Consider the following 14,903-nt stretch of genomic DNA (forward strand, 5'->3'; position numbering starts at 1 on the left):
GGACAATGTAGTAAGGCTCACGTTAAATAGCAGACTTAAATCGGTTATCTGACCAGATATGCGTGACTGAAATTTCCATGACCTCCTCGTGGAAATTTCAGAGAAAGCCTAAACAACTGGAATTTCCCTGAGATCAAAACTCAGAAAAGTGTTCCATTAACAAAATTCAATAAAATCCGATAAAACCGTATAAATCCCTTTGAAATACCCTTGGTAAATAGATTTCTATCTTCAGAACCTCCTTGAATATATACCAGGTAATGATGCAAGAAAGACGTTTTTACAGTATTTATTAAGATAACAAATTTATAAATTGAAAGACTCAGAGGCACATAGTTTAAAGGCCCAAACCATGGAAATAATGAAGTCAACACAGAAAAGTAAGAAGATATGAACAGGTATAACCAGGACAGGAGTTTAAAACCCACGTTTCCCCCCATGAACACATCATAGGAATCATCCTTCAAAATTACCATGATAAAAAGTTATTTCCTTCAAAGAAAAATAATTCTTTCCACCTACCGAGCCTAGAAAATCCTATTTACAGTGAACTGTCCTACATCATATCAATGTTAGTTAATATGGCCTCCTCTATTCTGCCATTAGAAGTATTGAAACTTTTATAGCTATTGTATTTACAAATGCACATAATATTTAAATTGGCTCTTCATTGAGAACAGCTGAATATATACTTAAATCACAATACAAATGCTTTAGTGTTGAAACACATTTTGTGGGCACAGGTGTATGGAAGAGGTGTATTTAGAATTACGCTGTTTCTGAAGGATTACTAGGCCAATAAGTTTGATAAAACTCAATGGAGTCACAAAAACAGGTCTTTGTTGTTGAAGAATTTAATTTATTTGTTTTAACTGGACACACCGGGCTTCTTCAGTCAACCTTCACCACACTGTATATTTTGGTAACAAACCAAAAGCATGCAAAGAAGCCAATTGTTCCTATAAAAGAAAAAACAGAAATAAACCCATTTTCAAAGGAAGGTTCAGAATTTTCACAAAAATACAGATTTAAAATGACTGATTTCCTTAAAGTCACAAAACTACAAATCATTATCCACCAGGAATTTACCACGGATCCATGAGTTTTTCAAAAACAAAAACAAAAACAGAAAACCCCACAAAACCTACAACCATTTCAAACCAAGTTCCTTACAGAGTTTTGTATACAGGAAGACCTAAACTTTCCACTATCTATTTTATTACTAAGTGTGAAAAAAGAGCGCCAGTTTTCCTTTCCTATTTAGAAATATTTTACCACAAAATAAGTATCTGTTGTTAAAAATTTTTTTCAAGGTATGATTTACAGATACTCTAAAGTGGGGCCAGCAGAGAGAGTAATGGCTAAAGTCCTGGAGTCCCACATGACTGACTGCAGTTCAAGCCCCGGACCTGGTGGCTTAAAAATCACTCTGGGCAGGCCTGGCAGGTGGCGTGGTGATTAAGGGAGCTGGACTCCCACATCGTTGACTACGGTTCAAGTTCTGGAGTTGGCAGCTTTCTCTCTTTCTCCCTCTCTGGTCAAATTTAAATAAGTAAATAAAGTTAAATAAAATAATTCTGAAAAAAGAAAAGAAAATCACACTGGGCACACATGTGTGAAGTGCCCAAAATCCTGAGAATAAAATGGAGAAGGGATTGCAGCATGGCCATCCCCCCAGGGGGGTGATTTCTCACTTTCCCTGTCTCTGTCTCTGTCTCTACACAACAAGTATACATGCCTGATGGCAAAAAAAAAAAAAAACAAACATAAAAATAAGTACACAAACACACACTCTAAATTGAATGTCACATTATAGGATAATTAAATGGGGTCTTTTTTTAAAGAATTATTTTATTTAACTTCATTTATTTATTTAAATCTGACCAGAAAGGGACAGAGTCAGAGAGAGAGAGAGAGAGAGAGAGAGAGTGTGCAAGCTGTAAAATCCGGGATGTGAACTACCATCGGGCATGTGGGATTCCAGTACCTTCAACCACCATGCCACCTGCTGGCTCCATAAATGGGATATTTTCTAAGTAGAGTATAGTTATTGAAAATTAGCAGTTTCCAAAAGTCACAACATAATAATTTAGAAGGCTTTTTAAAAATGTGAAAATTTACATAATTAGGACAATAACAAAGACGCATCCTCGGTGAGGACATGGCCTGGTTCCAGAGAATAGAGCCCATCAAGAACTGTGTATATGACCCTTGGACACACTGATGGACATCTTCAACTGCATTTCTTAATCTTGAATCTTTATTTAAGCCAGAGGGTGCATGCACTCACCAGAGAGGGAGAACGCACCTCCCAAAGGGGTACGGTCATGCCACAATCCCTTCTCCATCTCGCTTCAGCCTTAGGGATTTGGGGCATGTGTAACATGCCCCTGATGTGTTTATCCAACTGCCAGACTGGGATCTGAACCACAGTCAGCCATGGGGATCTGGTTCCCTTAATCATTGGGCTATGAGGCTGGCTCTGTTTATTTTATTAAATACAAAGAAGCTTACATGCCTCCCATACCTCTGTAGATTGTTATATAAATGAGATAAACCCTGGGAAAAAAGAAGTATGTTTTGATTTTTAGGTATTTTCATCAATCCAGAGTCCTAAAAATCTGAATGCTTGGGCCAGTCCCACAGCTCAGTGGCTAAGGGAGGTGGATCCCACATGGCCAACTCTGGTTCAAACCTTAGCCCTAGTGACTCCTGACCGACGGAGAAATGAAGGAAAAGGATTGTGCTGTCACCGTGCCGCACGGGTGCACGCATTCTCCTTCTTTCTCTGACAAGTGCACATGCTCTCTGGCAATAAAAAGAACTAAAGTTAAAGTGCTTAGATTAGGACACTTTCAGTGTGATGGAAGTAAGGTTCAAGAGAACTGCCCATGGCCAATGGCTGGTATTGATGGCCAGGGCTCAAATTCATTTCTTCTGACTTCAAGTATAGTACTGCTTTAAGCTATACCGTGCTGGGACTCACAAACATAAATTCTAAGACTGCCTCACAGAAGAAAATAAACTAACTTGTGAGGTGTAAAATAAACTGAGACAAATAACTTCCCTCCAAGATTTTCCCCCGATAAATATTCGACAGGCAGGGTGCAGATGCACACAGATGGGAAACATACTGGCAGGTGGTGTGGTGGTTAAGGGCGCTGGACTCCCACGTGGCCAACCACGGTTCATGTCCTGGACCTGGAGGCTTGCTTTCCCCACTCTTTCTCTTTCTCACTCTGTCCCTCTCTAGCTAAAATTCAAAATAATAATAATAATAAAGTAAAATAAAATAATTTTAAAAAATTAAATAAAATCCCAATGTTTTCCATCATTGTTCTAAATGTATTTCAGAGGAAACTACAAAATAAGATTTTCCAGATCAAGAGATTACTTGAGCTGGACACTGGGACAGTGGGACACTGCTATCAGGAGTTAAATGCCATTATACTAGGTTGTCGGAAAAGTCTTGAAAAGTTTTTCTATGTAAAAACGCACCCTGACTTTCCCGACAACCCAATACTTGGTCTTAGGTAGTGCGTGTACTCAAGACCTGGTATGTGTGCAAGGCACCAGGTGTGCTTTTGGAGGGCACCCAAGTACACTGTTTGGATATTCAAAAGGATTATTTTTAAGGCTTGGGAAGAGGCTGGGTTAATTTCAGAAAAATAATGCTAAAAACACACATACATTTAAATAATCTTTGACTTACTAGCAAGGGTTTTTTTTTTTAAGAGACAGATTTTTGCTGTAGGGCACATGCACCCACTGGAGAGACTAAGAAAGCAACAGAGAGCAAGAAACCACCCCCTGGGGGATGGCCACACCAAGATCCTTTCTCCTCCATTCTCATCTCAGGATTCTGGGCACGCATGCACAAGCGCCTGGCATGAGTTTTAAGCCACTGGGTCTGGGATCAAACCGTGGTCGACTACGTGTGAGTCCAACATCGTTAGCTATTATGCCATCTGCTGGTCCCATAAGAAAAATTTAAGATGATAAAGGAGGTATTTTAAGGCAAGAAAAAAATGCTTTTATCACTCTCCTGGTGACCTTAAGAAAGTTTTCAGTTAATTTTGTTCTTAAAATGGGGATACAACATAAATAAACGCAGTATCTTTGTATCAGAATAGTGACTTCTGTTTTGGAAAATGGATGAATTTAAATAATAAAATGGCACTAGCTTGGAGTTCAGGAGCAAATGAAGACCTATCTAATTTTTAGGAACACACAAGGCATTCAACAGCTTCCCCATTTCCTTCCAGAGTCCCTTCCACAAAGTGAAACGCACCAGAAGTTACTGGCTTAAGTGGTTGATTCAAATTTGATGTGGCTCCAGAATTCTGATTCTAACGTTTGACTCTGAATGAGTGCAATATGACACTATAAAAATCAAGTTCAGGTGAGGGCTAGGCTATCATTTCCTTTCTCATATGACTAGAAAAATAACAGGTACTCACTATGATAAATTTTTGGTATAAGCAAGGGATAAATTATTCTCTAAATGCACTTTTGGACACAAGATACAAAGGCACAAAAAAGAATAACTCATTTCATAAGCTACTGCTGTTTACAGACCACTTATTTGTGGCTGGGACCAGCAGATGGCATAATGATTATGTCACTGGACTCCCATGTCGTCAACCGGGGTTCAAATAAAGACCCAATGGCTTAAAACTCAGACCAGGTGAGTGAGCATACATGCCCAAAATCCTGAGAGGACAACAGAGAACAGATTGAGGTGTGATTTCTCACTTTCTGTCCCTCTGTTGAGCACACATGCCCTAAAGCAAAAACCTCTCTTAAAAAAAAAAAAAAGATTTGTGACTGCGGACCCAAGTTTATCATACGACACTAAGATTCACACCCTGCTCTGTCTGATCTGGATGCAGCCCATGTAAGTGCTGCAGCCTGTTAACACTGACACAGCAGCAGGGCCCTGCAAAGTTCCACCTAATGCTCTGAGTAAAACCTAGAACAGTTCTAATTTTTTAAAAAAATTGTTTTTGGGGAATCAGCAGTTAGCGTAATGGCTATGTCGCTGGACTCCCACGTAGTCAACCGCGGTTCGCGTCCCGGACCCGGTGGCTTAAAACTCACGCCGGGCGCGTGTGCGTGCGTGCCCAAGATCCCGAGAGGAGAATGGAGGAGAAGGGATTGCGGCGTGACCATCCCCCCTGGGGGGTGATTTCTCGCTTTCTGTCTCTATGTCTCTCTCTGTCTGTCTGGAGAGCGCACGCGCCCTATAGCGAAAATCTCTCTCAAAAAAAAAAAAAAGAAAAAAATTGTTTTTGATGATAATGTACGTGGCAAAATCTTCAACATGACTAACATGCACTGTATTCATCCTGGCAAGAACCATGTTGTACGCTATAAAGAAGTACAGTGATGGGGCCGGCAGGTGGTGTCGTAGATATGTTGCTGGACTCCCACATGGCTGACTGTGGTTTGAGTCCTGGACCCAGTGGCTTGAAACTCACACCAGGCACATGTGCATGTGTGTCTAAGATCCCGAGAGGAAAATGAAGGAGGAGGGACTGCCGCATGGCCATCACCCGTGGGCGGTCATTTCTCACTATCGCTCCCACTGTCTCCGACTCTCTCCCTCCAGCAAGCACATGCACCCTAAGGCAAACACGTCTTGAAAAAAAAAAAGATATACAGTGATTAAATGTAAATTTTAAAAATCTAAAAACTAAATAAATTTAAAAGTAAAAACACTGGTTTTGACTTTTGCATTCCCTAATAACACATCCTGGATAATGTTCAGATATACATTTTCTGTAATACAACCTTTTTGTGATCAAAAACGGTCCTACGATTTTTCTTTTAGTTCAGTTACTCACCCCACAAATGTTTACCAAGCCTCAAAAGAACTAAGATATGGAAAACTTCTGTCTTGCACAGTTGGACAAAGAAGATAAAGGTGTATAAAACAGTTAATAACACATCACCACTATCTCCCATTAGGTACCTGGGCTTTAAAGGGGAGATAAAAGCTTCCAGTTTAAAACTGTGGGAAGGAGGAGTGTCCTACTAGGATCTTTTCTGGAGAGCACTTCCTCTCAGTCTCACCCCGACTTCTTCCCCAATCTCTACTTTCTCCTAAGCTTTCTACGCTGCTTCTGAAGTGGCAAAAGAAAGAGTTCATGTCTCACTAGACCTTGAGATGTGCCGCACTCCTTCGCCCTTGTTCCCTGGAGGGAACAAGGACAATCTGTTACTGGAGGACAATCTGCAGATGGGCAGATCAAACTATGCCTGCTTGTGCCCAAGACTAAATATGAGAGTACGGAATAGTGGAAGCCTTCCAGGGTTTGCAAAAGGAAAATATTTACAAACTTTTTGTTTAAATATTAACTAAAAATATTCATATTATTTCTATATTTACCTGTAAAAAGAAAGAAGATTAAAACCATTATCATGGTATAACCAAAGTACAGAATTGTACTTGCTGTTCCTGTAATCTGCAGTTTGGAGAAGAAGTAATGTATTGCATAGATTAAGAAATACACTGCAGTAAAGCCGCTGGTGAGGAATGAACGCCACTGCCAGTGGTAATCCTAGGTAGGAGAGAAAACAGACGAGAGTTACTTCCCAACGAACAGATCACGTGTAGCTGCACACGTTACAGAGCAATCACCTGAGGCTGAAACAGCCCCCACCCCATCCCTGGAACTGCTGTTAAGTACCAGGCTCCTTTTCCTGCTAAGCTTGGCCCAAAGGCTGGCTTTCAGCCATTTTTAATGTGTGGGGAAAGCTTAACTGTTTATAAATAATAGAACATTAGACTAAACTTCAAAATGTATGCTTCCCGAATAAGAGCAAAGTACAATGGCTTAGGACTGACTTACAGGGCTCGACATTAACACCACTCATATGAAAGTCCAGTCAAATCTATATCAGGCAGAAGATCGTTCTATCAAGGCCTGTTTGAAATCCACTTTCAGTTGTTACTAACATAAATAAGGCAGGTAATTAAAACAGATCTTCCCGCTTTTAAGTAAAGTGGCTTATAAGAGCAGGAGATTTTTTTGCAAGAGAATACTTAACTCTCTCTTATCCTTTAGAATATATGAAAAGTGGGGAACCAGCAGTTGGCGTAATGGCTGGCGCTGGGCTCCCACGTAGTCGACTGTGGGTCGCGTCCTGGCCCCGGTGGCTTAAAACTCACGCTGGGCACGTGTGCGTGCGTGAGTGCGTGCCCAAGATCCTGAGAGGAGAATGGAAGAGAAGGGGTTGCGGCGTGGTCATCTCGCTTTCTTTCTCTATGTCTCTCTCTGTCTGTCTGGCGAGTGTACACGACCTATAGCAAAAACCTCTCAAAAAAAAAATATATATGAAAAGTAAATGCATTTAAAAAAACAAATGAAAAGATTAGAGAACCGTAAAGAATCCACACATGTGTGCACACACACCCAAACTATAGCTAATCAAAAGATTCAGCAAAGTTGCACAGTATAAGATCAACATAGGAAAATCAGTTGTGTTTTTACACACCAGAAATGGACAATCTGAAAAGGAACTTTATAAAATAATTCTATTTGCCATGGTATCCTCAAAAATAAAACACTTAGAAATAAATTCAACTGCACTGGTGGAAAGCTTGTACAGTGAAAATTTTCAGCAATAAAATATTGCTGAAAGAAGTTACAGAAGACCAAAACAAATAAAAAGATATCCAATGTGCACGATTAGAAGACTTCACGGTATTAGCATGGCAATACTCTCCAAACAGATTGGAAGACTCAATGTTAATACTTGTAATTCTATACAAAGGAAGAACATTATCGAGAAAGTGAAAAGGCGACCTGAGAAAGGGAGGAAATACTTACGAGTCATGGTTCTGATAAAGGCCTGAGACCTAAAGATCCTTATGCTTCAACAGAAAGACAAACAATCCCGTTTAAAAACTGTCAAAGGTGGGACTTGCACGTGGCATAGTGATTAAAGGTGCTGGACTCCTACATGGTCAACCAAGGTTCAAGTCCTGGACCTGGCAGCTTACTTTCTCACTTTCCCTCTCTCTCTCTAGTCAAACTGGAAAATAATAATAATAATAGTAATTAAAAAAATAGTTAAATTCCAAATTTTTTTTAATATTAAAAATTGATAAAGGAGGGAACCAGCAGTTAGCGTAATGGCTATGTCACTGGACTCCCACGTTGTCGACCGCGGTTCGCGTCCCGGACCCGGTGGGTTAAAACTCACGCCAGGCGCGTGTGCGTGCATGCCCAAGATCCCGAGAGGAGAATGGAGGAGAAGGGAATGCGGCGTGACCATCCCCCCTGGGGGTGATTTCTCACTTTCTATCTCTCTGTCTCTCTCTGTCTGGCGAGCGCACGCGCTCTATAGCGAAAACCTCTCTCAAAAAAAAATTGATAAAGGAGGGGCCAGCAGGTGGTGTGGTGGTTTGGGCACTGGACTTCCACATGGATGACCACAGTTTCCCTTCCCCCTTTCTCTGTCTGTCTCTCTGGTGAGCTCATGTGCCCTATAGCAAATTTAAAATAATAATAATAATAAAAATTAAATAAAGAATTAAAAAAATAGAATTGTCAAAGGACTTGGACAGACATTTCTCCAAAGAAGGCAACTGGCCAACAAACACAAGTAAAGATCGCCCAGTGCCACTAGTTACTGCGGAAATGCAAACTGAAACCGCAGTGAGACACCACTTCATGCTATGAGGACAGCTATAAAAGCAAAACTGAGGTGCTGGCGAGGGTGCAAAGAAAGTAGAGCCTCTGTACATTGCTGGGGAGTGGTAAAGTGGTGCAGCTGCTGTGGAAAAACACTTTGGTGATCCCTCAAAAAATTAAAGGATTACCTTAGGACTCAGCGACTCCATTCCTCAGTACGTACCTCCCCAAACTGAAAACATGTACTCAAATGAATACCGTCCACAGTCTTCACAGCATCAATCACAACAGGCAGGACGTGGGGACTATCCATGTCCATTGATGGTTAAAATGGATAAACAAATGGTGATGTATCTGCACAGTGGACTCTCCCCCCACTACAAGGAGTAAGGTGCTAGTACTTCCACAGCATGGACACACCCTAGAGCCTTCTGCTAAGTGACGGGCCAGTGGGTGGTGTGGTGGGTGAGGCGGCTGGTCCCACGTGGCGGTGAGTAGTTCTGCCTGGACCTGGCAGCTTGAAACCATGCTGGGCATGGAGGTGCGCCTGCCCCAAATCCATAAGGAGGAGAAATAGAGAAAAGGGATTATGGCATGGCAACCCCTGGGGGGGACGCTTTCTCTCTCTTCTCAGGGAACACATTTATCCTCTAGCAAATTAAAACAAAAATTACGATAATTCAGACACAGAAGGCCAACATTCCATGGAACATCAAATGTCCAGAACAGGCGAATATGCAGAGGCAGAAAGCAGACTGGTGGTTGCCAGGGTCTGGGAGAAGGGGGACAGGGAGTAACTGCCCAGTGGGTACAGGATCTTATTTAGGGGTCACGGCCATATTAGAAGGAGGTGGATCTGAACGACACGGTGTGCGTAGCAAGTCAAACTGAGGTGTTCACTTTGAGATAGTTAATCCTGCTACATGCATTTAACCTCAGTATGCCAAATTAAGGAGGTTAGAGCTTATCTTCTATACGTAATGAAATTATAAAAGAATGGCCTAACACAACTCAAGTCTTTATAAAATCAATTCTACCTAATACATAAAAATGCTATCAATTTAGTGTTGTCTTAAATATCAACTTGCTTTTTATTTTAAATCTTTTGCTATAGGATGTATAGGTGAGAAAGAGAGCAGGAAAGTGAGAAACCACCCACCAGGGGGATGGTCATGCTGCAATCCAATCTCTTCCATTCTCCTCCTGGGATTTTGGGCACACACGCACAAACTTCCAGACTGTTTTATTTTATTTGATTGGGAAGTTTTTGCTATAGGGCATGTGTACTCGCCAGAAAGAGAGAGAGAGAGAGGGAGAGAGAGAGAGAGAGAGAAAGCGAGAAATCACCCCCCAGGGGGGATGGTCATGCCACAATCCCTACTCCTCCATTCTCCTCTCAGGATCTTGGGCACGCATGCACATGCGCCCACTGTGAGTTTAAGCCACCAGGTCTGGGACTTGAACCACAGTCAACTATATGGGAGTCCAGCAACAGCCATTACGCCAACTGCTGGTCCCTCATGGAAATTTTTTAATGAATTTTCTCACTAGTTCTATTTTTATTAAAATTTCAATCTAGAAATATTTACATTACAAAAGGAATATTAAATTTTTATTTTAACATAATTTATTTATTTTAATTTGACAGAGAGAAAGACAGAGAGAGAAGAGAGGGAAAGGGAAAATGATAAAGCAAGCCACCAGGTCAGTGACTCGAACTGTAGTTGGCCACGTGGGAGTCCAGTGCCCTTAACCTCATTCCACCTGCTGGCCTAAAAGATTAATTTTTAAGTCAGTGAAAAAACTCAACAGTAAAAATTTAACACAACATGCTGTTCTGAGGAAATTAATATTTAACATTGGTAACAGAAAGCTCTAAATAAATATACTAAACTAGGATACTATCTTAATTCAATTCTCAAGAACGTTACATATTATTTAGAAATTCAGGTTGATTTCCATCACAACAAACACGCAGATACAGAATGCATTTCAAAGAATAGTCATCAAATTGCGATATGCCCAAGTTACAAATACTGTGCACAAATTAACACTGAAGTGAAACTCCTCATACATACCTCTGCACATAGGTGGAAATAGCAAAGAAGGATAGTTGCTTCAGAACATGTAATAACCAGAATGATAAACACCAGGAACAGGAAGCCAAACATGTAATACATCTGATGCGACCTAGAATCAAACATGCCAAGGTGAAGTGATAAACATTTTCTCTTTGACACAATACACAACATAACCTTTTCATGCTTATCAAACTGAAACGGTTTGCCTTTTCTTTCCACTCACTAGACAAGACAAATCTTATGGTTTAGAAGGTAACGACGAGGGGGCTGGACGGGGGTAGGAAGGATACGGCAATGCCACTAGGTTTTCCCTTCCTGCTCGGGCAGACCCTGAAACTCCTATTCATTCAAACACGCCGGGTCTACTTGTCTGTGGCGAGTCAGACATCCCAGATCACAGCATAGAGGACACAGCAGAGTCGGACTTAGAGAAGGTTACATTTAGTAACTTGGTTTCTTATCACATGTGGTAAAACTCATTGATTGGAAAAATACTGTAACAACCCGAAAACAAGGGTATGTTCTAGTCTCTTAAAAGCTGAAACTTAGTTCTAACTTTTGGCCACTTTAAACCTTGGTACTTTCTAAAACACCGGTCAATATGGTCCAATAGCGATCACAATACACTGCAGGACATGCACCACGGAGGGCGGCTCGAAATGGCCACTACACGTTTCCCCTGTGAACTAGAAGTCAGACTATGATGGGATTTGGGGAGTGGAGAGGACTGGGAAGGTCACACAGCCCAAGCCTTTCTCCAACCCCCTCCTCTGTCAAGCGCTCAGAGGACCTCTCTGAAGCAGTCCAGATTAGCTGGCTAACGACTTGGAGAGACTTGGGTTCATTTTTGGTTACACGGCAGCTAGGAGATACAGGTAAATTACTCAATCTTCAAAGCCTCACTTTCATAATGGAAATGACACCCACCTCATCGTTTTGAGAATTGAGTACTAAAAATTAAGAGTAAGAATAATAATCAACTTATTACTATTTTTATTTTTTTTGCCCACATATAAAGGTAAAATAATCTTGTGTTTCTTAAGATGTCTGGTTATTGCAGAACCACTTACATCTACAAGATACAAATGGCAATCCATATGAACACACAGAAGAGCGAGTATCACATAAAATGGTGAAAATAAGAGGACGCGGTCCGCGGCTTACCAAATACTATTCAGAATGAAGAAAAGCTGTATAAAGATGCAGCCAAAGGGCAAAATTCCTCCCATGACAATACCAGGCAGGGGCTTTGTGTAGAACGACTGTTCAGGAATCTGACGTGGAATCTGATTGGTTCGAACTGGGTGTTCAATGGCCTTTGGTAAAGAAAGAAAGGATTTGTAATTTTAAGAATTATCTGTGGAAGACTCTTTGCCTGTTTTTTCTCAGCTTCCATGCTGACACGATGGCTGTAAAAGTCTGCTTCAGTCATCAACCTGGAACTGGTATTTAGAAGCGATGGACCAGACACCATCAGGTACAACACCACCTGGCTACGGGACGAGTCACCACTGCTTCCAGTGGTCACCCGCTGACTGAGGGCGTCAGACAAAGTTCGAGATACACAGGAGGTAACGAAGCACTTGGAAAACAAGAGGTCATAAGAAGGCAGAGCTAGGGTTTGCATTCACCGTACTGACTGTAGGAAATGAGCGGGCTTTGAAATGTTTGTCAATGTATCATTCGAGGTGGGCAAAGTCATCTTATAAACACTGCTCTACTTCACGTAGACTGAGGCGCACGAAGAGGACAGCGCATGGCTGTGTGAACCTTTACGACAAGCCCTTACAGGTGATATTCTCAATCATTCTCCCTTTCCTGACATAGTGCGTGGTGGTATAAAAATAACCGAAACCTAAAGTACCTAACTATAGTTAGCTACATGAGGAGAAAGGGGTACAGACGTAGAAAATCCATTTTCTTGCAGAAGAGTTCAAAACCATAGTTCTACAGTTCTTATAATAATAAATCAAAATTTAAAACTTAATGTTATCTCCACGGAGCACACACTTCCACAGGGCAGACGGTTCACATGTACATACATGTTACATGTGTACAGGCAGAGGATCATTATCTCATTCTTGAATATTTGTATTTTTAACTTTTAACTAACATATTTCTGGAATTTTAATTATTTTTTAAATTTAAAATTAAAGTTTTAAAACTAAAAATCCAAAGTATTTTTTAAGCTATGTAATTAAAAACTTTGAACCCTGTCACTTTACTATTTATGATGTAAAGATTTAAAAGAAGCAAGTGCCGGCCATCTTCGGTGGCCTGGCATGACAGGTGCGGTCTCCACAGAGGAGCAGGACCTTTGCCCGCAGGGCTTTCCAGGGCCTCCTCACCAAGTACACCGTGCTGCGTTGTTTCTTTAGACTGTGAAGTGATCTTTCCCGGGACCAGCAGGGAGAGTAAAATGGATTAGAGGAAGACACTGATGACAGAGAAGACTAAATTCTCATTTTCCTCTTAGCCTGAGGGCAGAAAGAGGCAGCAGAAGTAGGGGAATGCAGACTAGAGAGAGGGAGGGAGAGGACCCAGCCTTGAATATAATCTTCCTTAAAATAAACTCTCAGCAAGGAAGCATGAAACATTTATTTCAAAGCCATGTAACCAAAAAATTGCTACTCATCCTTTTTAGTCACTTTCTTACAGCTTCATTTCCAAACACATACTCCTTGTTAAATATTTTGAACTAGAAACACTGATTGTTAAGGAAAAATGTGCATAGTTTTTAGGTTAAAAAAAAGTAATAAAGTAACTTCTACTTAATGTCAAGATTCAAAGTTTTCATTAATTTATATCAATAAGCATTTCTTTCCCAATTATTTCTACAGAAGTTCCATTTAAATACAAGCTTTGAAATCTACATTTTTAATCTATTACCCCTCTACTGCACTCTTAAATAATATGCTACTATTTTAAGAATTTCTGGGGCTAGCAGGTAGCATGGTGGTTGGGTGCTGGACTCTCACATAGCTGATTATAGTTTGAGTCTCAGACTCAGTGGCTTGAAAATCCCACTGAACATGTGTGCACATGTGCCCCAAATCCTAAGAGGAGAGTGGAAGAGAAGAAACTGTGGTGTAGTCATCCCCCAGGGGGTAATTTTTCATTTTCTCTGTCCCTCTCTGGTGAGTACACATGCCCTATGACAAAAAACTAAAAAAAATAAATCTAGAAAATTAGAAATCTAGGGGACCTGCAGTTAACGTAAGGGCTATGTTGCTGGGCTCCCATGTAGTCGACCACGGTTCGAGTCCCTGACCTGGTGGCTTAAACTCACACCAGGCGTGTGTGTGTGCATGCTCAAGATCCTGAGAGGAGAATGGAGGAGAAGGGATTGTGGTGTGGCCATCCCCCCAGTGGGTGATTTCTTGCTTTCTGTCTGTCTTTCTGGCGAGTGCACATGCCCTATAGCAAAAATCTCTCCAAAAAAGAAAAGAAAAGAAAATTAGAAATCTAGATCCCACGGGACCATTTTTAATTTTTTACGCACTTCTATATCTTTCATGTTGGTTATGCTAATTTCCAGACTAAATTCATTTGATGAGAACACCTACAAACTTACATTCTTCTTAAAACCAAAGTATGCACCAATAAACGTCAGAGGCACAGAGATGCAGAACCAAAGAGCCAGGATGGCAACCAGTGTTCCGAAAGGGATAGCTGCTGAAGATCCTTCTCCCCAGAGAATCAGATTCATTATAAAGAAGTCAGCAAATACAATCCTAAAAGACAAAACAGGCTCTTGCATAAAACCAGGGTTAGAAGCAAAATGATGCAGCAACAATAATATATCATCAATATTACAACTTATGTGTTTATAGGATATATGCCAAGAAAGTGGAATTGCTGAGTCACAGGGCATGTGAATGTAAAACTTCACTACAAATTACCGAATTGCTCTTCAGACTGGGTTTGCCTGATTTAAATTCCTGCAAGCAGCTCATAAAAGTTACCACTTTACATATTTTCATCCCACTTAGAATTGCCAAATCTATTGCTTTAACTGGCATTTCCTTTGACAACTCCGTATCTGGTGTTTGCTGGCTTCTAGGTTTTCCCGCCGTGACTGGCTATTACACCCACTGCTCATACTTCATCTGGGCTGCAAGTCTTTCGCAAAGTCATATATAATGTGAATTATTTATATACCACAGTTTTACTAAATCCT

The 14,903-nt window shown here is 40.9% G+C and overlaps 1 protein-coding gene across 1 annotated transcript in view; it reads right to left on the reverse strand.

Annotated features, from left to right (window-relative positions):
• Positions 1 to 273: 273 nt before the first annotated feature.
• Positions 274 to 14,903, reverse strand: part of TM9SF2 (transmembrane 9 superfamily member 2) — a 69,338-nt gene continuing 54,708 nt past the window's right edge. The window contains exons 14-18 of the mRNA XM_027776252.1: positions 14,298 to 14,457; positions 11,888 to 12,039; positions 10,721 to 10,832; positions 6,392 to 6,563; positions 274 to 959 (exon numbers count right to left, since the gene is read on the reverse strand). Of these exons, the coding sequence (XP_027632053.1) occupies positions 892 to 959; positions 6,392 to 6,563; positions 10,721 to 10,832; positions 11,888 to 12,039; positions 14,298 to 14,457 (664 nt within the window). The 3' untranslated portion in view covers positions 274 to 891. The remainder of the gene's footprint in view (positions 960 to 6,391; positions 6,564 to 10,720; positions 10,833 to 11,887; positions 12,040 to 14,297; positions 14,458 to 14,903) is intronic.

The sequence above is a fragment of the Tupaia chinensis genome, unplaced genomic scaffold (genome assembly GCF_000334495.1).
Source record: "Tupaia chinensis unplaced genomic scaffold, TupChi_1.0 Scaffold000057_1, whole genome shotgun sequence".
Taxonomy (NCBI): domain Eukaryota; kingdom Metazoa; phylum Chordata; class Mammalia; order Scandentia; family Tupaiidae; genus Tupaia; species Tupaia belangeri.